This window comes from Mirounga leonina, unplaced genomic scaffold (assembly GCF_011800145.1).
Source record: "Mirounga leonina isolate KUSES-001 unplaced genomic scaffold, KU_Mleo_1.0 Mir_151, whole genome shotgun sequence".
NCBI lineage: Eukaryota > Metazoa > Chordata > Mammalia > Carnivora > Phocidae > Mirounga > Mirounga leonina.
This window is the reverse complement of record NW_023270377.1, coordinates 94,676,264-94,700,615: the sequence shown is the minus strand read 5'-3', so window position 1 is coordinate 94,700,615 and position 24,352 is coordinate 94,676,264. Positions and strand designations below refer to the sequence as shown.

Genomic DNA, 24,352 nt, shown 5'->3' with positions numbered 1-24,352 from the left:
TTTGGGGAAAAATGGAAAAAGGAGGACCACAGAAACAACCCTTGGAGGCAATTCCTGAGGTGGGTAGGGGAGTACCAATGCAACTCCACAGAGCTCCCCAAAGAAAGCCAGATTCAGGGCTAGACCATGCCCTCTGTCATGCTCTCCCCTGGTGATAGGAGCCAGAAGGGTTCCTTTAGAAGAGACTAAGAAGACACCCAGCCAATAGGCAAGAGTAAACAGATTTCATGCTGCTATGGGGCACTGGGGTATTTGCCCATTGGGCTATTGAACAGATCATTCTTTGTACCTCTTTAAAATTTGGAGCAAATAACATGCAACCTTCACTTCACTAGAGTCTACCATGAATTCTTGTTTTCTTGTATATCATTCAATTCTGCTTGGTTTCTTCCTCAAACTCCTTAAAAGACATTTTCTCCACTTTACAGGAATTTCTGGATCCTCTGCCTACACTTAGACAATTATTTTTGATGCTTTCACTGGCTGGTGTTTTTAATATGAAAGTGTTATTTGAATTCCCACTGATCATTTAATCCTATTAGATAATTAATATAATACATAGTAGGGCAAACCTATTACAGTTAAATAGCAGGAAAGAACAATTAGAAATATGGGGTTTGAGATCATTTGTGTTAACATTTCTATTAGGCCAGGCTAATAAGTCATTTTCTTGTTGCTTATTAACATGGAAGTCTGACATTTATTAGGGTGATTTTAAAGAAAAAATCTAGTTGTATTATTTTATTTAATTCATGAATCTTGAATTTCAATACAAAGCAGGCTTAGTTAACAATATCTGTCTTGTAATCAACTCATAACATTTTGATTAAGCCAACGTGATTATCCTTAGCTACAGAAATACAAACATTCGGGTTCACAAATTTTCTGATTATTCTTTTTTGTCAAAGACATTAGCTGGTATTTGGTTAGAAGCATAAAATATTTGGATTTGCTCAGTTGCTGTGAGTGAAAAAACTTTCTATGGTTATGTAGTATTGTGAGGCTATGTGACAACACTCAGTTTAGACAAAATGAAGAATTTTGGTTTATCAGGGTGCTAAATATATATTCTCAGTCATTCTTCTGGAATAAAGAGAAATAACTACTTGATCTATTGAGTCTCATTCAGTCTTGAAATGGATGCAGCTTTTAGAAGGTTGGTTGTGGTGATCTTGTTGACTGGTTAACCTAGGGAATATTCTCAACCGCATTCTCTCTGCTACCTCATGCAATAAATAGAAGCAACATACTGACTGCCCCAGCATCCTTTGCAGCTAGGATTGGTTTCATGATCTGGTTCTCATCAATGACATGTAGGATGGGAGTCTGTGGGGTGGATTCTGAAGGAGCTTTTACTCTTCCTTATACTTCGTGCCTTGAATGTAAATGGAATGCCTAGAGTGGCGGGAATCAATCTGCAACCAGAGGCAACAGATATGAGGACAAAAAGCCAGGGCTTTTGATGACATCGTTGAGCTGCTAGCCTTCTTTCATATTTACTTTCCTCCAGATTTTTAATTGTGTAAGATGATTAAATGACTTCATTACTCACGTATAACGGCTAGTCCGTCTTGTTGTTTTACTTGTAGCCAATAGCAGCTTATCATACAATTCTTCCCTAGTTTGAGGAGATAAATCTACATTACGTGCAGACCAAGTCAGCCCCCTGTCAGAAACATGGTCCAAATTTACTTCCATGAGAGTAATCGAAAAGAGCACTTTCCAACAGAACTTTGAGTGACGATAGAAATGTTCATACAGACCACCCTGAATATGTAGCTACTGAGTACTTGAAATGAGGCTAGTGCAAACAGAGGAACTGAATTTTTAATTGTACATAGTTTTAATTAACTTAAATTGAACCTGAAATAGTCACCCATGGCTACTAGCTAGCATGTCGAACAATGCAAATCTAAAAAAATTGCGAGTCTATTAAAGCATAGTTAGATTACTGTACTTCTTTGGAAAAACATTCAGCCTCTAACTTTATATATGTTATTTCATAGGCCCAGGAACACCTCATTATGGAAAAAATGATGATTCAGCAGGGCTTCACATAGTGTCATGTTTGAAGGTTGTTAAACAGTATTTAACTTGCATATTAGCTAACTACACACAACTGATACCAATTTAAGCATTTTACATTGACAACTATAATAAAGGATGTCTTTTTGGAATAATAATCTTGTTCAGACTGCACTCATTCAGCTGTTTGTTAAGATTTTTAGTATCCTCAGTTACAAATGAAAAGAAGAATAATGGTGTGCCAGTCTCATTAAGCTATGGGGGTACAATAACTCTCTGAGATAAACTGTAAATTAGAGTTTGCAGAAGACTTCTGGGTATGTGAGAAAAGCAGGCCCAGAGTGTACCAACACAGCTCTAAGAGTGCTGAGGGGCTCCGAGCTGGCAGCTGAAGGCATAGGGGCTGGGGACACTCACCGAAACCAGAAATCTGGGGGGCTGTCATACCCTCGAATGCGGGATTCAATATTAACTGCTATACCGGAATGTGAGTGGTAGCAATTATTCCATCATGCCTTGGTATCTTGTGTAACACTAAATAATCAGCATGCTTCCATGCACAGCTCTTCCAAGAGCCTGAGGAAAAAAGAATTCTGCAATCGTCCACGGTGGCCCAGAACAGTTAAGGGTATCATCTCTTCCGTCACCTGACAAGAATTACAGTCACAGACAACCACTCTGTCACCAGCTACCTCCTGGCTGCTGAAAACAGGTCAGCAAAGGGTCAGCAAGTCTTTCTGTGTTGGGAAGCTGAGTCCCTTCAATCTAGGCTGATGCACAGTTTTAAGAAAGAGCTGACAAATCAAACTTATTTCAGAGACAGCACTACTTATGCTCAGGGTTCTCCCAGAAATGATGAAGAAAGTAAGTTGTGAGGTTTTGGCAAAGCCAGGTGCACCTAAATCTACTTGGTTCTGTGTGTAAAACACATTCTATTAAAAAATATTCAATTTAAGAAAGATACCATCCCTCAAGTCTAACCAATGGTAGTTGTGAAAATGGTTCTTGAGACAATTAGAGAAACTAGATGGATTCAAATTGATTGTTTTCCCCAGAGAAATTTTTATACTCAGTATTATTCTCATTTCATATTGACAAGGACTAGCTTCTCATCAGTTTGCAGTATGTTCCTTTGAAAACACCTATGTTTTCTTTATAGGTCCTGTTTGAACTACTTATTTTTTGGTAGCTTAAAGTGTCTGAGAAGATAAAAGTAACCATGTGTGAGAAGTTAAGACCCAGTCCTAGGGGCGCCTGGGTGGTACTGTCAGTTAAGTGTCTGACTCTTGGTTTTGGCTCCGATCATGACCTCAGGGTTCTGAGCTGGAGCCCCACGTAGGGCTCCGCACTCAGCGTGGAGTCTGCCTGAGATTGTCTCTCTCTCCCTCTCTGACCTTCCCCCTGTGCTCTCTCTCTCTCGCTCTAATAAATAAATAAATAAATAAATAAATAAATAAATAAATAAAATCTTTTAAAAAAAGAAGTTAAGACCCAGTCCTCATAGAGGCTGGCATGAGACATGCTCTATAGGAACACACTGTGTCTGAAAGAAGGTCACATTCAGAAAGAATCACCCATAAAGATGTACCAAGACGTAAATGTTTACCTATGATGTGGTTCTGAAATGTGGAATCTGCAATTGTATCTTCATCCTCTTGCAGGTTTTCACTTGCTTCTTTTATCTGCAGCAACAAGAAAATACTGTAAGTTCTTATTTATTATAGTAAATAGATTGTTCACAATCCTCAGAATGATGGTTCATTCTGTAACAAATGTGGGTATGTGAGTGTGTGTATACATATATATGCATATGTGTATACACATATATACATATACATACATAAATATGTATATATATATACACACATATATGTGGATGTGTGTGTGTGTATATATATATATATATACACACACACACACACATACATAGATGTATATATACATACATAGATATTCTCTTCATTCCACTTTTCCCTACTCTATCACTTGGCTGTATCACAAGTTTTAATTATAAGAACAAGAGCATATTTTCAGAAATATAACCCCCGACCTGAAAATGAGGATTTACAGTGTACCTAATTCTCCATAAGATTTTAAAGATACAGCTTTGGCTTTTAATACTCATAAAGTCAGTAACACAGAGCTGTTAGGGAAAATTAAAGTCAAAGGAAATATAATTCCTCCAGAGACAGTGACTTCTGCCACAAGTTATTTTAATAAGAAGAAAGAAATATACTTAGATCTCCCTACCCTTTCCTGGAATGTAACTCTCTAAGAAAATGATTTCTTTTATTCTTTCTATGATGAAACATAAGATGACTATGATGTATGCTTAGTGAACTAGAGCAGTGACATATTTATATCGATTTTTTAGGTCAAAAACATTCCCCTTATATTTCAGCTGAAATATCCAGATGCTGAATGGGGTAGCATTTGGCAGAACTCTAGAGAGACCTGAATAAGTCACAGTATTTTACAAATGAGAATTCTGAGATCCAGCAAGTTTCCTTCAACATATTGTAGGTGGAAATGCTGGGATTAAAACTCACGGCCCTTCCCTCTCAATCTAGTGGCAGCAGTAACAACGTTACCAGTATGAACCATAATTTAAAAGGCATACTCTGAAATACTACGGAGGATGTGCTGTTTAAGCTCTTCATGCCTGTGATCTCAAAATCCTCAGAACGGGGCTAGGTGCTATTGTTAGCCTCCTCCTCCTGAAGAAACACACAAGTAATGGCCAAAGTGATGGAACCAGGATTCAAACTCAGCAAAACTGACAGCAGATTTCTGTTCATTTGAGGGAAATTTGTTTTTCTCAAATTTCCATTTGAATATGCCAGTAGACTTGGCCTCAATTTCAAGACAGCTGTGGTCCTTGGTGGAATGACCCTGAAACACTCTTTTAAAATACATCCCCTTTGGTCATCAGGGCAGTCAATGATAATGATGTGAACTGTGCACTGAATGCAATGGGGTTCTGCTTAGGCACATACATTAGAGGCCGTCAGTGTATTTGCTCAGGGGCTTGAGCTGAATGCCAAGAAACTCTTATTTCATACTTGCAATGTAGAAAGTCATACGGTTGTATACTGACCTTGAGCTAGATTTAGCTTTTGACTTTTTACCTATTTTTCATATTTAATGGAGTAAGACCAATTATTTATATTTTATAACTGCAGTTCCAGTATCAGAATGCAACTGGTGCTTATTCTGGACTTGCTGATAGGCAGAAGGTGGCAGACTCAATAGAGTATGGAGATGGCTTCCTGAACCCGACAAGGAGAGATCAAGGGTTGAACATCCAGAGGCCATGTTCATCACTTTTTCCCCCCATCAGCTCTCTGCTCTGCAGGCACTTCCCTGTTTCTTAGCACATCCAGCGGAAGAAAGTTAGGAAATGGGGTGAGGGGTGGGGCGGGGAAGACTTCTTCAACAGTCTGTGGACACTTCAGTAGTGGACATTTATGGATAGCAGAGAAGAAAAGCACTGGGAGCATCAGCAAGGCTAACATGCTACTCATTTGCCTTCCAAGGTTTGCCCAGCTCAGTGATCTGTTTGTGACAAGGCTATCAAAAGACCCACTGACAAAGGGATCTCAAACCACCTACATTTCCATTAACAACCCAACATAAACCTTTCATCCTCATTTAGAGAGACATCAAGGAAATCTTTTTATACTCTCAGCCCATATCAACTCTTATGAAAACATGTCTCATATTTTCCCTTGCTTGTTATGTAAAATAGTATTTCCTTTAAGTTCTTCTACATTGATCTATTTTAAACTTGAAGGTATGCCCTGCTAACCTGCTGGCATGTGGGGAATCATCCTATCAGTCTGTGAGATTCTAAACTAAAGAAGCCAATAATTAAAATAAGATTCTCATCTTGTAGATAAAGGAAAAGAGGCTCATACAGGGTTAGTGATCTCTTCAAGGTCACAAAGGATTTCGGTTTTAGAGTGGGCACTTCTGGCCCCTATTCACTGCCAAAATTAAATTTTTCAGAGTGTGCCATATTGTTACAGTCATCCTTCCCAGACCTTCCCGAGAACTACTACTTTTTTGTTAGTGTCTGGCAGTTAGATATGCAGGCAGTATTCCATGTATACATAAACTGTATTTTTATTTTAAGAGTAGCAAAAATTTTCAGAGACTCTGTGTGTGTGTGTGTGTGTGTGTGTGTGTGTGTGAACTGCTCTGCTTCCCTTCCCTTCTGGTTTCCTAACCCATCTGTGGAACTGAACCACCACCTTTCTCCAAGTATCATATTGAGGAAAGAAAAAAATAGCCATTCTATGGTCCTACCTGTCTGCTCCTTCTCAGAACTTTCCTAGAGCTTTATGTGCTTAACAGCAAATGCTACATATGGCCTCTGGGGACTTATCAGAGGAACTTATCAGAGGAAAGGCCCCTAGTTCTTTCAGCTTTCCTGGGCTGATGACCCAGGAGGAGCAGATGACCCATGAGAGGAAAATCTGAAGAAGACAGGTGAAAAATCAGCAAAGGAATGGCAAATGGGGGGGTGCCTTAGAATGGCATACTTGTTGGCTCTAATTATCTATACAAACAGATTGCAATGCAAAGTGGTAATTTAAAAAATCCATTTGCCTATGGAAACGAGGGGCATAATTTATTTTGGCAGCAGATTCCCCTTGCTAATTACATTTTTCATAGGCTGAACTTAAAATTAATTTTCACTCTTGATCATGCAGTGGCTGAGTATTGGTGAGAGGTTGTGGAAACTTTCCTGGGAGTAAGGGGCTGCCAACCCAATATTAAGAACTTGCCAAAGATAGGGACAATTGGGACGATCTTCATGTGACGAAGCATTTCAAAGAAGGGAATTTTCACAAAATCAGGAAGTTTGGCTCAGAAAAGAATGGTGGTTAGAGATATAGAATTTTCTCAGCCATTGTTCGAACAGGAACTGATACAAATTAATGTCAGTAATATCCTATTCGGTAAGAAGTAGCAGGTAACTCAGGCAATAACTATGGGCTTTTGGTTAAAAAGCTGCTATCCATAAATGTCCACTACTTGAAGTGTCCACTCTTGTCTATCTTTTGGGCTCTGCAATTGTAGTCAAGAACTGTACCAAATACCAATCTCTAACAGGAAACCATTAAATGTCACTGTGCCCATTATATTCTACTAACCCCTATCATTAGAAAGGGCGGGGAGGAAGGAGCTTACAAAGGACCCTAGAGGAAAATGGAGAAAATAATTCAATAGTGTCATATATATATGACATTACATATATATTATGTATGTACATTACATATATTACATTTTACATATAATATATATATATATATTATATATGTAACTTCAGAATTAAACCCAACATTTGGGGACACCCTTCATTTGGAATTCTGCTTACATTTCTTCCCTGACTCATCCTAACATGAATTGCTTCCCAAGAAGATAACATTTTTTGGTCAAAGTTTACTGCAAATGAAAAGAACATAATGAAACTGAGACAAGAAGTGATTTTTGGAAGGAAAACTCCAGAAGGCATTACCTTTAGAAAAGTTAGTCATTTAGAAAAATTTGCAGGAGGAGGGCAAAATATGCATACTTCTTATTAGCATCAAAATAGCATTTAGAACAGAATTGCTCAATTAAGGATGCTGAAATTATAACATTTTGCAGAACTTAATAAGATGATAACAATTTGCTTAATTATTGTACTATTTTATCCTATTTCATCACCACAGTACTATTTTAATGGAATAGTATTTGATGCTTTTTAATTAGCATATGTGATTTTTTTTTTTTCAGACTATGGGACAATGGGTGAAAAGAATACTCATAATTTCAATTAAAATACCCATACTGAAATGGCCATCTCTTCCCAGCACATGGTGAAGGTATACGGTCTTGTTGATTTGTTAACGATTTTTATTTTGTCCAGTGATAGTTAAATAGGAGCCTGGAGCTGCCTTCCTTTGAGACTTCTCATTTCACAAGATTATCTGACTCCACAGGAAGGAAGGACTTATGACATGCCGCAATAGAGCACATTTCTTTCTTGCTTATTTACTTAATACTGATGCAATCTTTCCTGGGGATGCCTTTTCCCCTCTTATAATGATTTTATATAATTTAAGTAAAAGTATAGAGTAACATGGCCCTTGTCTAAATTACACAAAAATTAGAGCTAAGTGGTCTGTAAATGATGGCCTAAGTGGGGACATAAGCCTCTAATTAAGGCTCTGAAAGGAGAAAAAGATTTAATTCAGCAAAGAATTAATGGGACTTTTACGCATATTTTAAAATGTATCTAGCAATCCTGAAAATGGATATGGATACGCAGTTACTAGCAGACTAAGTGGAGGTCGGCTACATACATTGTTGTATGCATGGAAATAATCTTTGTTTATAATCACCACAGATTAAAATAACTAAAATCCCTGAGGACCCTCATAACGAAATATAGTCTTGGTTTGTAAAGGGAAGAGATTGTGATATAAGATTTTGAACAGTGACTTTATTAAGAAAAAAAATGTGATATGTAATGTATTATGTGCAGCTATTGTTTTCATCCCAAGTGACTACAATGAGAAGAATCTTTTGCAACACAATTTAAAATAAGCAGATAGCAAATTTACCTTGAGCCCTAGTAGGGGAAAATTCCCTCAAACTCTGAATTTTAAGAGGTTCATGGGTATTCCCATCAATGTGCTATGGTATTAGAATATATCCTATTTTGCATCTAATTTCCTTCCTGTGTAGGCTTATAACATATAATAAATAGGTTTTCACTGGTTGTCTTGTACTAGTCCCCAAGGAGACTATGGCAATGTCCTCTCTGAAATTAGTAATTCCACGTTGATAATTATGGAGATGAAACAAAAAAACATTGCATTTTACATTAAAAAAAAAAAAAAGACTGGCTGGTCAACTATCCAGGTTAATAATATTCCTCTGTATGGAAAAGCTTCCCAGCATGACTAATTTCCTCTTGTAGCTAACTAGAAAAAATTAGCATATCCCAATTGATTACGTATTTTGGGGTGGTTAGGGAATCTTTGTACTTCACAGAAAATAGTAAGAGTGTTTCTTCTAGATATTCTGGAAGGACTAAAGGACACTTATTACTACACTGTGAAAGACTGAAGACGGAAGAACGAAAAGCACAGAAATTACTTTAGCATTAGGAAGTAACAAGTAAGGAAAAATGAAATTGTAAAAGCCAAACAGAGGGTCTTTTTGTTTTTTTGCTATTTCTATGCAGTGAAGATACACCCTAAGCTGTCAGAACCATATTAAATGGGGCATAGTTAAATTGAGTGCTTCAGATAAGGGGCTCTGCCAGGCTATCAAAGTTTTAGATCAGTTGGATTGACTTTCTGGCATATTGCACATTTCCACACGTTCATTCTCTCTCTTCCCTTTCAGTGACACTACAAGGGCAGCCTTAGATATGCTTATAGTTTGTGATTTTTTATAACGTAGGGGACATCTACGTTTTCAAAGCAGGGAGGATACCACGGAAGCCCAGAAGAGAAAAAGGGGGAAAAGAAAAAAAAAACAACCTTCTGCAACAAACATAGTTCCCATAGGATTTCCGAGAGTTTGATATAAAAGACGTTATAGCTCTTCAGGGTCCAGAGCTCTTTGAAGGAAGAATGTGCATTTGTTGTCAAATTGAAGTATGTCTATGAAATTCTAAGGAACCCTAAACATCAATAAGTTATTAAACTAATAATTAATAACTAATAATGCCAATCACGATTACTCCTAAAATCGCCTCTAAACCACTCCAGAAAAAAAATGTATAATTACCAGGTTTTCCCTAAGAAAATAGTAGCAGGTACCATACTTTACAATCTCTTTGATTGCAGTACAAAAATATATGGATACAGTAATTCTGTAAAAAGAATATTTTTGTTTATGCGAGTGCTTCAGAACTTACATAAAGAAACAATGAACATCACCAAATCAATTATGCAAGAACAGAAAGAATGTAAGGAGACTCAGTGCAAATTAAGGTAATTTTAAAACAAAACTATTATCTGAAACTAGCATGTCCTAGGGAAATAGAAAAATGCCCTTTTTGCCCATTTTTTAAAGGAATTTACCCCCTGAGTTCTGGTTCTCACAATTAAGAGACTGAATAATAGGGAGTCAAGTTCCAAAACAGATTTCTTGGTGAGAGGAATTGGTACATAGATAGAACTTCCAGAAAAAATGAACAGTGCTTAAACCAAATCATCGAAATGGCCAATATCCTCTCCAGTTGTTTAGCACTTTTAGTTTCCATAATCACGCCCATTCCTTTTTGTGTCACTGGGAACGAAGGAAGATATGATCCAAACAAATCCCCTGCACAAGAGTATAATCTGAAGATGACACCTGACACCACAGTGTCATTTGCCGGTACTCTGTCTGGTTCCACCGTCCTGAAAGGGGGCTAACACAGCAGCCTTACTGGAGGGAGCGGCCCATTTGCAATCTCGCCGCCACCTCTCTGTCATCAGCTTTCTCTCCTTTTTCTGGAACTACCACCCCCCCTTCTCTTGCTCATTTATTTCCAGCAGCAAAGGCAGAAAGAACCCAAGCAGGTTCATTTCAGAACCGGGATGGGTGGAGCACTTACCAGGGAGCCTTTCGGTATTTCCACATCAGCTTTGGTTTTGATGTTTTTCTTGTGGTTTCCTTGAGTGCTCGCAGAGCTACCAGTGAGACAGGAGCCCTGGGAGCTGCCCTTTAACACACTCCTGCAGGAAACATCATTTGATCTGCTTTCTGTCTGTTGAGCTGCTTTCTTATCAACTCTGCAGGTAGAAAGTGATTCCTCCGATAAATTACATTGCTCTTCTTCAATCACTACTTTTCCCAATCCTTTCATGTTTAAAGTAAGCTCTTTGTATCTCTTTGTCTTTAAACCTTTGAGCCATAAATGTTCGTCAGTGGCCTTGATCACATCTTCATCTGACATTCCAGTAGTGTGTCAGTTTAGATTTGACAATAATTTATTTTTATTTTATTTTTATTTTTAACTGCTTGTGAGGTGGGGGGAGGAGGGAACAAATTAAAAGCCACCGAGGAGTGATTGCTAAATACATGTCTGGCTTCAGATCAGCGGGAAATGTAATTACCTCTGCAAAGTTTCTAAGTATACGTTTTCTTGGTATAATCAATGAGGTCGGCATACCTTAAAATGTATGTATAATTTTCTTCCATTTCATGCCATGTGGGTACATTCACAGTTCCAGTGTAGGCTGAATTTCTATCAACCTTGATAAAACTTACCATTCTTTCATTTCAAAGACCATTGGTTTGGTTAACAAAGTAGCATGGACTAAATTATCATTTTATTGCTAACTTTTATTTCATTGTTTAAATTCTGGCTAATGTAGAAAAGACTGCTACTCTGCATTTATGCTTGTATGAAAACATGCTTGACTGGGGTTTAATGTGCAGGAAGTCAACAGCTCTCCCTGCTTTGGGGGGGATCCTTGACATTGGCCCCCCTCCCCCCGTCTTCCCTAACACATTACCTGTTCAAAAGTTCCGTCATAAACGTATCTTTTGTGGAACACGTAACAGGGCTGGGTCTATTCCTTGCTTCAAACTTCATTTGGTCATAAATGTCTTGCGGTGTTTTCAGATCATTTTTGCTTTGTAAACTACGGTCTGGACTCTCCACCAACTTGGTGTTCTGGGTAAGTTCATTTTCTATTTTACACTGCAGCTCAGGCTTCTTTTTCTCTTTTTTCTTCTCTGATTTTTGTTGTTTGTTTCCAAACCCCAAACCTTTTGCATCTTTTTTTTCCACTTTGGTTTTGGAGACATCCATTTTCCTGCCACTGAGAGCTGGAAGTCTACTCCTCCGAAAACCAAACCAGCTGGCAAAAGAAGGCCCGGGCTTTGGCTTTGCTTCCACAGAGGGGGACTTTGTTTGCACTTGGCCCTTTTCCACATTTTCCTGAATGCACAACATGACCTTTTCTTCAATTGTGGGTGAGAGGGGGGTTTCGGGGCTCACAGAGCCAGTCCTGGCTATAGAAGTATCTGGACACCTTCCAGAAGTTTCTAGCTTGGAGGTCATGCTTGTTTCAAAATTAGTTGGACGCTGCATCCTCCCCGGATTCTGCAGGGCTTGTGGGCAGTCTGTTGGGGTGGGTGGGCATCTGTAGGGATTGCTGCTTGGTTCCTCGGGGAAAGCCTCACTGGGACACCCTCCCTGGGTGTAGCCCTGCTCACCTTCCGTTCCGCATGGGGCGGGGGGCTCTTCAGATTTTGGAGGGACCCTCAAAGGCAACTTGCTTGGGCTCCCATGCTGGCTACTAGAGCTGCCTGCACTCCCTAGGGAGTCTTGCCTGGAGGAGGGATGCCCCAGAGGCCTCCCCGCACCGGGGAGACTGTCAGACATGGGGGCAGAAGGGGTCTTGTTGGGCGAGCCTTCGGTGGAGGAACTCTGCCGGGTGAGGGAATTGCCTCTCTCAGCAGTGTTGGTGATAATCTGAGTTCGAACTCTGCCGGGCCCTTCCATGGGGGGTGTAGGGGGCTTGTCTCCTGAGTGAGTGCTGAAACTCTGGCTGCGGGCTTTGGCTCCATTCATGCCTAGGGCTGGTTTTAGGTGTGGCTTATTGGAGGAAAGGGATCTTTTCACAGACTTGTTTTCTACCCCATCTTTTCCATCAGCCCCAGGGATGCTGTTTTCCAATGACTCTGGCATTGCTGTTTCCAGGTGAAGCCCTTCAGCCAGACTGTCTTGTGCCTGAAAACCCAGTGGAGTCACATTTCTTTCACCTGCTGTGGTCTCCAGGCTCACTGGATTCCCGGCGCCCTCGGGCTTAGACTTGCTCACAGCCACAGAACTTTTAGACGCTTCATTCAGACTGTCTTTTTCATGTTTCCCTGGCACCGTGGAGCTTTTCCTGAGCAACTGGGGAGACTTCATGAGAACCTTGAGCCCAACTGGGAGGCGAGTTCTCAGGCCTTTCTCATGAGCGTTTTGACAACCATGTGGGGTGTTATGGCTTTTGGAGGATGGTGATGATGAGTGACTGCTAACCTGAGGTGATGGTGACTCATTCACCCCTAAGAAGGAAGGCTTAGGTGATGTGGGGACACAGTCGTTCAGTTGTCCTTTTCTTCCCGGAGACATACTTTTGGAGGACAGGATTTCCAGTGGGTCATGGGCTGAAGGACAATTCTTGGGAGTCGGTAACCCAGTGTCTGTCTGTGTGGTCCCAAGCGTTTGGTGAGGTGGGGTTTTGGGGACACCTCTCTTTGGAGAGACCTTTGGGGGCCCTGGGGTCATCACGGCAAAGGAGCTGGAGGGGGTATGCGTCGAGCATCTGGTTTGAATCCCTGTTTCTGTGGAGGGCGGAGGGTGAGTGAAGACAGGCTTTCTGAAGGCCACAGGAGCTTTCTTCCCCGGCACTTCTGCCGTGATCTGATTAGAAGAAACAATAGGAACAGAGGATCCTTTCAGAGGGGGTGGTTTGTATACGGTCCTTGCTGCTTCACTGGGGACCCTGGTTTCTGGCTTGGCAGATGAGGGTGGTGGCAAATAGTCATAACTGGGCCTGATGAGAAGGGAGCCTGACCTGTCTGGAGCGGGTGGGGGGGACGGGGACTTCCTCCCTGCCTCTGGCCCAGAGTCACAGTGTTTGTCCCTCGTCGGGGATTCTCCACTGTCACCAGGCTCGGTGAGGGGCTTTGGCAGCAACTGTGACGCTGGGATCTGACTCTTGGAGCATGGGACCCAGTCCCTTCTGCTGGACATTTTGGAGCCAGGAGGCAACTGGCTGGGGTATTTTGGAATGTGTGAATCTGGCCGAAAATCACAAAGGGGTGCCAGGCCCTCAGGCTTCTTAAACCGTGAGAGTTTCCCAGGAGCTAAGGCTGGTGATTTCTCAAGAGACACTGGGCCAGAGGAGGGGACTCTCGCGGAGGCTTCGGGCTCCCTTATTTTTGATTTCTGAGGTGAAGCCTTGCCCCTGGCAGGGATTTTTGTCAGACTCTGCTTTTGATAGATACCCATGGACACTGAAGACCTGGAATTACTCTTGCATGACAAGTTGAGTGTTGGTTTGGCCGGTCTTCGTCGCTGAGTACTTTGCGTTACTGTCCTGGGGCTGAAAGAGCCACTGGGTGCCACGGCAGCATCATCTACGTCACCTTTTGGAACGTTTTTCTCAGTTTCCTCTTCCGGTCTCTTTAGGAAAGTGTAGTCTCTCGCAGCAGCTCCTGGCTGTAAATGAACAATTCCCTGAGGTAAAAGTTCAGTGTGTTCTGCCTTGGGCCCAGTAGGGGCCTGGTTGATGGAGATCTCATTTCTGGTAACAGTGACAATGCCCGTCTGGTGAGAGCTGAATTCGATGGGCTCACCATCGTCCGCATCAAATATAACAGTAATGCATTCTTCTGAAGAAGTCCTTTTTACAACCCTTTGCTGCTTAATGAAGCTAAACGTCTTTGGCCGACTCTCTAAGGGGATGGGCACTTGTTTTTCCTCCTCATCAGGAGACCCGATTTGAGATTTTCCAAATCCCAGGAGGATGTCCAGATTCTCCATGGACTTGTCAGTGTCAGCAGTCAGTGACAAGTCTGAAGGGCTTTTGTCGTCACTGCTACCTATGTGCAACTCGTCGAGGGCTTCATTGTCATCGGTGTCTGAAAGCTGGAGACTGAGAGCCACACGGCCAGAACCAGGGCCGCGTGGCTCCCTCTCTCTCCGTACCTGAGGCACCTGCATGCTTGGGCACAGCTTCCTCTCCAAGGGGCATTTGCTGGCACAACTGGTCAGCTTTTCAGGCCTTTCCCTGGGGTAAACTGAGGACGCGCCTTCTGAAAAGTGTTTTCTATTCAGCTCCCAGCCAAATAGGCTGTCAGAAACACTGTGGGTTAATTTACGACTGTGCAGCCTGCAGCCCTGGCTTGGAACTGCCTGGAGCAAGGCTAAGGAGGAAGAGTCCTCATCAGCATCATCGTGGGAATCTGTGTCATAAACAAATGTCTCGTGGGGCTCCTTGCAGGGGCTCCTCCTGTCAGCCGGTTTGCAGGGGGGGTAGTCCTTGAGGCTGCTACTCTTAATTCCTGGTGAATATATCCCTTCATTGGAGTTCATGCAATCTTTATAACCCCATTTGGTTATCACTGATGGGGGTTCAAGTAGCACTTTTCGTTTCTGTAGCTTCCTCAGTCCTTCCAAAATGTGACTTTCCTTGATACGAGTTGGAGGTAGTTCATCTGTAGGACTAGCAAAGCCACTCGGGAGCGAAGAGTCAATACTTAGCCTTTTATCCCAGTTTTGTGATGATTTCTAGGAAAGAAAAGTAGGTATCAGAAATCACGGAACCACATGGATCACAACTGTAAAAAGGAAAAGTCTGTCATTAGACTTGATTCTAGTGGTTAAGTATTCATCTATAAATGCATATTTTAATTAATTAATGCATATTAATCATTAACTATGCAGCAAATCTTTGCTTTGCCAGCTTCTGAGCTAAGGAGCCCATGATATAATGATGTAGTAGATAAGCACCCTGCCCTCAAGGAGCATGCAAGCCAGCAGGGGAGAGGAGACTGGGCACAAATAATCAGAAGTCAAGGGAGCAAATGACAAATACAAATGTAGTAGGAACTCCAGAAATTCAGAGGCGAGAGATCAAACCTCTGCTAGGAAAAACCATGAAAGCCATACGAGGAGGTTTTTGTTTTTTGTTTTGTTTTGTTTTTAAACTTGCCTAGCCCTTGAATGAAGGATGAGTTTGCCTTAGTTGAAAATGGGGGAAATGATTTCTGGGTAGAAGAAGTGGGATGTCAAAGATCTGAATTGTGGAGATAGGTTCAAGGTACACTTAGGAAATAACCGGAAGACTATATGGCCTCACCGTATAGTGTTTACAAGAGGTAGAGAGGGCAAATGGAAAAGCAAGTTGGTCCCCATCTCTATGGTCCCTTCCACTCTAAGATTTGATAGTTCTGTGACTTCATTTGATAGAAAGGGAACATCTGTGAAACACATACATACATATCTAGCCGTGGGACCTTGGCTGTTAGAATCCTATAGTAATGATTCACCTACCAAGAAAGGTCCATTTCCTATCCCTCCTACCATCTCAAATACTAGGGCTAGTTTTGACGAAGAAACAACACAGAAAAAGCATCATATCCTGCACAGACCTTCATATTTTTCACAGTAGTGCTAACAAGAAGTGGAAGGGCAGAAGGAGAGAGCTAGCATTTCCCGAGCTTCTGCTGTGTAGCAGCCACTTGAACAGGGCTTTGATTTAAAATTCAGAACACCACCACGAGGGAGACATTATCAACCCTATTTTACTAGGGAGGAAACTGAGAGGCAGCATGGTTAGTCTGCTAGAGATCACACAGTTAAGGATAAGCTGGAACAACGGTTTCTGCTCTGGTTTCCCGGGCTCTTCCTATGACTCAGTTCCAGAGTGGTGGTGCGGCGATTCGCACCCAGGCAGGCTGGCTCTAGCGCCTGCACGCCTATTGACGATGCCATGATACCGGAGCCAAGCTGGACCTCTGTTCTCTCCTCTGTATTAGTCAAGGTCCTAATAGAGACTGTAGGGTCTCCTCACGCCCCTTTCTTGAATGGAACCTGCAGAGTTTAATCATAAACCAAGACTCAGGGAAATCAGTGGATTTGGGCACAGACCACCGACCCCAGTCTTTTTTTTTTTTTAAGGCTGTATGATTAATGGTGAAGAACTTTGGTGAGTGAATCTGGTGGTTTCAGATGTGTGCTCTGTGCCCATCTTGGCTAAGAGTGCAACTCCCATTGGCATCTCCACACTAGCTGCTCCCACCCCGTAACTGAACACAGACCGTGTGCTTGTATGCAGAAGTTGAAAGAGTGTCAGAAACTTACATTGGAACCTTGGCCTTTTAGTAAGCGGTGAACATTTGCTTACATTTAAGACATTTCCATTAAAATTACTCTTGCTATCAACAACAACATATGGTGTTTATTTGTTTTTTTATCTGTTATATGTTTATTGTTTTTAAGTCAAATTATATATTTTCTCCAGAAAATTCTCCAGGGTCAGAAGTCGCTGTGGATGGATGCTATTTGGTGATGCTACCCCTTTCCTCTCCTTTTCCTCTACACCATTAAAAATTTCTTTGGAAATCAGGAGAAATCCCGTTAGTGAGTTTGGGTATTAGAGACTGACATAGGCAGCTGCTGCTGCTTGGATTTCAAAGAATTTCCATGATCCTGAGAGTCACATTCACAATAAGAAGAGAAGCCAGCAAAAGTACCTGCAAGAGCTTGAAAAGGGCAGATTTGTTCAACCCATGGAAGATGTGCTCAGCCCACCTCCCCCTGCTTCTTCATACCCTTCCCCCCTGCAGTCTGATTCATCCCAGGGCCAATGGCTACAAACCTCCCAGGGCCCCGGGCTCTCATCCTGTGAGATTAGTCACATTCCTCGATCAGTTTTCCACAGGATGTTATGGTATTTAATAACTTGAGAAAAGTTTGGGACAGTCTGGAAAATTGAAAAAAATAGAAATAAAAAGAGCGTGCATCCCCTGAAGGAGAGATGGGAGCAGGAGCTGACATTCCCACAGAGAGCTTCATGCTTTGCTTGGAAAACAGCTGTTCTTGGGAGCAGTGGAATTGGCTGAAGGGTGCACCTGATAAAGCAGGGGCCTGGGTTTGATGCCCACAGTCCTTTCTTATTTCTTGACTGGAGAACAGTTCTACACATTTTTCCTTAAAGGACATTCTTGGTCTTAATATAACAATCCATCCCAAGCTTGGCTGTTTCAACAAAGCCACTAGAGCAGAATGGTAAAGAGTGAAAGTTCTGGAACCAACTAGCCAGCTCTGCCACTTACTAGCCATGAGAACTTTGGCTAGCTACTTAATTTCTCAGCACCTCCATTTTCTCATCTGTATAATAGGGCAATAGGAGAGCCTATTCACCTAGGCTCTTATGAGCACTGAATGAGCTAATACTTGTGAAATACTATACCAAGGCTGCATCCCACATGGTAAGTACTTGTGACTTAGATCCAGATTCCTCCATGTAGGGCAGCCTAATGCATCTCATGCAGGCTTCCTTTCTGTTTCCATACAGAACAATATTAAAAAAAATACTTGTGAATTATAAAAGAGCCACTGGTCATATATTTATTATTCTGTAAGTTAATATTGTAGTCCCATTCAAATTCATATTCTATGAGTTTATTATTTAAGTGAATACTAAATGAGTACATGGCACATGGTAAGCACTGTAGAAGTTCCTGAAATAATATAAATTTAAATGTCTCGATGGGGGTGGGTCCAGTTTGCTGGATCCTTGAGAACTGGGACTCTTCCCTGTGACATCTCCAGATCACGGCCACCTGAGTGTGTACAAAGTGCAGAAGAACTTAATTTCTCTGTTTTCAGGGAAGAGGTTTCCCTACAAGATCAAAGATTATTCAAATTGGAAGAATTTCAGAAAAAAAAAGTCAAGGCAAGACAAAGAAAGACAAGATTAAGGCTCTGAGTAGGAGAGGGAGGAAGAAGGTGAGTGAAGAGAGCAGATCAGGGGCCATGGAGCCCGTGACAACAACAATGACAGGGAACATCCCTGACCGGGCTTCCCAATGTGTTAAGAGCCAGGCCCCAGCAGACATTACTCAGAACTCTGAACATCCGCTCAGAAGGAACGACTCTGATAATATACACACTTCATATTAGCAGGCTGAGTCCAAGGGAATAAGCTTGAAATTCAAGCTCGAAATCTTTTTCCAAGTTCTTATTCAGAATATGACAAAGCTACTCCCTCACTACTATTTTCTGGCAGTTACGGACTCTTCCTGGTTTCTACGCTTCCAAATCATAAATGGAGTTTACACAAATGATAGAAACATGACCTCCAAGCCTTCTGATTCAGGGTTTCCATGCTTGTGTACTCTTTGCTTCTCTTCAACATCGGGAAGCTGCAAAGACAGCTATTCCAAACATTCGGCTTACCCCAGTGTGCAAAGGTGTTCGTTCAGAGCCTGAAAGAATCTTCAGTCATGTGGGCCCCCTTTGCAGATGGGAGCCATGGAGCAGCAAGAGTTGGTAAATAACCCAGTACAAGGACTCCTGGCATCTGAGCAGGGGCATGCCTACCTCCACGGAAGCCACGGTCCCTGTCGCCCAATATGGTATTTTCTCTCTCTGCCATACCGCCCTCCAATTTATAGTCAATTAGTGTTTTATGAGGCTATAATATTGAGAAAAGGAGGTCAATATAATACACGCTATGCTTGAGTAGTAAATTCCGACAAAGCTAATGATACTTTCAAAATTTTGGTCATTTATTCTGAGATGATGCACCACCTCCCTATTGTCTGGTGGGGGGGTAATATTCTCTTTGAATTCTCAAGGGATGCTCAGGCTGGGATGGCTTGGCAAGTGGCCTTGCTCACTCTCATTTGCAGTGGACATTTACAAGTCTCTCTGAGCGTCACAGTGATAGAGAGTGTCCATAAAACTAATCGGAAATGTCTGAGTTGGTCTGGAGCGTGGTCAGTTCCATTAGGCCAGGGCTCTGCGTTCCAACTTGATATAAATCTATGAGCTTGGTGGGCTCCAGCAAAGCACAGAAGGAAAATTCTTCCTCCTCCAAACTCCCTCCCATGCCATCCAAGTCATTTGGGTCAAATCATCCCTCTACTCCTCACTTGCTGTGTGACTTCTGGCAAGTGATTTAACCTTTATGAACCAGCTTCCTCTCCCATATCATGGAGAAAATGAGATCCCCGTGTCTAGTTTTGTGAGGAGTAAATGAACCAGATACTAAGCAAAGGGTCATTCCCTTCTTAGCTCTCCCACCCACTTTCCACCTTCCTACCGGAAGAGGATTCTTCTCTGGCTCACTCTGATGATAAAGTGCCTTGAAAGGAGCCTTACCCTTTTCCTGAGGTTCTTTCCATCATGCCACGTGTAGGAGGAACCACTGGAGTACTCGCTGCAGGTGCTCGAAAGGGACAGCTCACTGCTGCTGCAGCTGTTTCGAGGACAGAGATGACCAGGGATGACAACCCCCAAACCAGGGCATTTCAAAGCCCGGACTCCTGATTTTGCATTTGGCTGGCATTCCTAAAAAAAGCAGGAGAGCTCTGAGCAAGGGCTTTGCTTCGGGGACAGCGGATACCAAGTCAACATCATACTGAGGTAGAAAGGAAGGTAGCCCAGTGATGAGAAGCCCAGCTTTTGGGTCAGACAGACTAGGGGTTCCAATCTTGGCTCTGCCTCTTACTAACACACTAGGAGGGATTATTTAATCCCTTAGAGCTACATTTTTAAAAAAGTGAATAATGGGGGCGCCTGGGTGGCTCAGTTGGTTTAAGCGACTGCCTTCGGCTCAGGTCATGATCCTGGAGTCCTGGGATCAAGTCCCGCATCGGGCTCCCTGCTCGGCAGGGAGTCTGCTTCTCCCTCTGACCCTCCCCCCTCTCATGCTCTCTCTCTCTCATTCTCTCTCTCAAATAAATAAATAAAATCTTTAAAAAAAAAAAGTGAATAATGATAACACTGCCTACGTTATGGGGTTACTGCAAAGACCAAATGGGGTTCCAGATTAGAAGCATATTGCAAAGTACCTGGCCTAAGTAGGTGCTTGATTATGATGAGCTGCCATCACCCTTAGGCAGAATTACCACAATGGAAGTTTCCTCCTTTATCCAGGCATACTGGTCAAAGAATCAGATCAATTTTAAGACACGACTAATAGTCCAGAAGAATGAAGACAGGGTAGCATCTTTGGTTGTGGGGTTCAAGAGCATGAGCACTAGACTGGGAGTCTAGCGACCTGGATGTCACATTGCCAGTGGTATGAGATATTGAGCAAAGAAATCATTTAACTTCCATGGACCTCAAGGTCTTCCTTTGTAGGGGAGGGAGTTCTACCAGATCACTCCCAGGGTCCCCTATGGCTCTGACAGCCTCATTCCAAGTCAGGAATCAAAGGCCCAGGAAGCCATGGAAACAAGTGGAACTCTAGGGCAGAATCATGAGGTTCTGCTGTAAAGGTTACAGAACTTTTCATATCAGCTGGTTGCCCAAATGATAAAAACTGTCACATTGACTAGATTTGGATTCCCTGCAAAAGATCCAGGAGGTCAGAATTCTGGAGGGTCTGTAGAGGCACAGGCGACAGAATTGTAAACATCCAGCACATCTTGATAGTCACCTTCTCAGCCCCTAATGTAACAGATGAAGCTCCAAGGCTGGACAAGCGAAATTAATTTAGCATCCTGATCACGAGAACAAAGTCTCTCCTTACAGTCTCATTCCACCCTCCAATCTATATAAAGCTTGTCTCGGGAAGTCTTTGATGGGGAACCATCTGTCTTTGTGTCATTCGTAGAATGGCAAAGCCTCTTAGTTATGCAACTTATTGACACCTTACAGGCGCCTTTAGTACCTGAGTACTTATCACTGTTCTCCAAATGCAATTCCAGCTGACGGTTCCAGCTGACCGTGACCAAACACCCACTTGAGGAAGGCAAGGCGTGCTGTCCTGGGAGTACTCGAGGTACATGCTAACCCCCCCGTGTAAGTACAGAGGGTATGTTTAATTTCAGCTCTAATCAATATCCATAATGCTTCACAAGGTTAGATGTTCAGTATCAGGCATCTGCCTGCTCTCAATATCTCATTTTTGCTGCAAAACCATCGCTTTAAGTGATCTAAAAATGCCAAGAAATTTTACTACTCTATTCTCGACCCCCTAGAAATCCGGCTCTGAAGCTCACAGAAAGAAGAAACTTGTCTTAAAATGGAGCATTCACCAATATCCGTTGATTTATGACCTCGTTTACTGCTGCACGTGGCTTGGTTAAGGCGAGTTTGTATTTGTGTCGCGACTGATGCCTACAGGCAGCCGTGCCGTTGTGCGGGAGGGCCCAACCCTGACGCATCAGCCACTGCACATATCTGGAACAAGCTTCCAGAAGTCATACATCATGCTCTACTTCTACTTGCGTGCTTTCCACGTTCGCCATCCCCAAACCTCTCGCCTATTTCGTCGTTCGATTAAGCGGCGTGGTGGTTTTCTTTAGGACTGCCTCTGCTCTGACGGGTAGGTCTGTCTCCAGAGAGAGACTGTGTCTGTGTCCTGCGCGAGGCCATCCAGATCTAAACTTTTCTAGAAAATATGCCGTCTTCACGCTCTGCACAGCTTCTGGTTACAGCTTGGGCTCCACCTTTTCCCGAAGTACTGAAGCTTATGTGATTTCCCTCTCTCTTCCCCACCTGTTCCTTCCCACCACACCTCTCAACATGGTATCTGTTTTTACAACTCAACTCAATTCGCAGGCCTCTTTCTACACACAAGCATCGGATTCTCCCAGTTGTTGCCCCTGTGTGTACCTCCGGGATGATGCTGGATTCAGAGAACAGGAAATTTGACCTCAGAGCTAGCAAAGGAAGGAACTGCTGCTGCTTCTGCCTTGACCATGAACTTGAGATGCCCAGATGGGATGGAGGATACTTCGGGGAGGTGGGGAAGGCCCATCAGTGCGGTGTAGAGGCAGGTGGGGTTGGGGGTGGCAAGCAGAGAAGTGCAGGCTTCTCGGACTCAGCGTGCACATGTATCATGTGCGATCTTGCTAAATGCAGATACTGATTCAGGCATTCTGAGGTGGAACTGGAGATGTAGTATTTTGGGGACACTCCCAGATGCTTTGATGCTGCTGGTCTAGGACTTTGAGTAGAAAGCCCTGAGGGGAAGCTATGAGACAGGTCTACCTCCTATGTGGGTTACTTGGTAGCGAGTTGTGTCACCTCACAGGCTGACCTGGACTGTGTGGAGCAGGATGAAGGGAATGGTCGAAGCCTACCCATGGGCCAGTGCACTGGGGAGAGGGTGTGTGTGTGTGTGTGTGTGTGTGTGTGTGTGTGTGCGCGTGGCGGGGCAATTACCGAGTAATTCCTTACAAAGAAGAGGGCTAGGGGCGCCTGGGTGGCTCAGTAGGTTAAGCATCTGCCTTCTAATCAGGTCATGATCTCAGGGTCTTGGATTGAGCCCCGCCTCTGGCTCTGGCTCCCAGCTCAGCAGAGAGTCTGCCTCTCCTTCTCCCTCAGCCAACCCCCTACTTGTGTGCATGTACTCTCTCTCTCAATTGAATAAATAAAATCTTAAAAAAAAAAAAAAAAAAGAGGGCCAGTCCTCCATACTGGGACATTGTATTTCCCCCACCTTAAACAATCAATGTTTGAATTTAATAAGGGATCCAGAATCTCTGACATCATGGCTGCAAGGCGAGCTCCTTTTTCCTGCAGTTTCCTTCATGTGCATATGATTATCAAGCAGGATTATCTACTGCAGTGAATAACTGCTCTGTGGTTGAGTGCTTGAACTCTAAGGCCATTTACTAGGCTGAAATCCTAGCTCTTCTACTTACTAACTCCTTGACCTTGGGAAAGTTACTTAACCCTTCTATGCCTCAATTTCTTTCTTTGTAAATGGAGATGAGGAAAGCACAGACCACCTAAGATCCCTGTGAAATCTGAACTGCCCCTCGCATATAATAATGCTTAGTAACATTCAGGTGTTGCTACTATTAGTATTTTTTTAGATACACGTCTTGACTCTCAAACTAAATCCTAAGTTTATAGTCTCCCAAAGAGACGCTATATTGTGGGCGCCTGGGTGGCTCAGTCGTTGAGTGTCTGCCTTCGGCTCAGGTCATGATCCCAGGATCCTGGGATCGAGCCCCACATCGGGCTCCCTGCTCGGCGGGAAGCCTGCTTCTCCCTCCCCCACTCCCCCTGCTTGTGTTCCCTCTCTCGCTGTGTCTCCCTCTGTCAAATAAATAAATAAAATCTTTAAAAAAAAAAAAAAGAGACGCTATATTGTACTTACTGTACCAGTGTTGTCTGACGCCTAGTACACCAGAACAGGGCTGAGCAAAAGCCAAAAGTGTGGGTGCACTTTGTTTCTGGGAAGTCCTGATACAAGCTTCTGGAGAGACATGCTAGCAGATACCTCTCTGGTATCATTCCCCATCTCTGCCACGGTGTTCTGTGGCTGAGGCATAGTACCAAGTTCGAAGAAGAAGAATGGAAGAGGGCTAAACAGCAGAGATCCTATTATTGTCCTAATGTTGCTAGCAAGCACCGTGGTACCTGCATTTTATGTCATGTCATCCTCACCACAGTTTTCAGAAACAGAAAAGAAGTATCATTATGCTCGTTTTTCAGATGAGGAAATTGAGGCACAGAGGCATTAAGATCTTGCATAAGGTCCCCCGGCCAGTACAACACTCTAATATTGGGCCCAGGTCTTAGCCCCTCTGCTATACCACCAAGTAAGGCCCTTGACAATAAGCAGAACTCCTGGACGAA

The 24,352-nt window shown here is 42.8% G+C and overlaps 1 protein-coding gene across 1 annotated transcript in view; it reads right to left on the bottom strand.

The window, feature by feature from the left end:
- Positions 1–24,352, bottom strand: part of NCKAP5 (NCK associated protein 5) — an 824,104-nt gene that overhangs the window by 90,636 nt on the left and 709,116 nt on the right. The window contains exons 12-15 of the mRNA XM_035008156.1: positions 19,913–20,101; positions 11,535–15,310; positions 10,631–10,808; positions 3,632–3,707 (exon numbers count right to left, since the gene is read on the bottom strand). Coding sequence (XP_034864047.1) covers positions 3,632–3,707; positions 10,631–10,808; positions 11,535–15,310; positions 19,913–20,101 — 4,219 coding nt within the window. The remainder of the gene's footprint in view (positions 1–3,631; positions 3,708–10,630; positions 10,809–11,534; positions 15,311–19,912; positions 20,102–24,352) is intronic.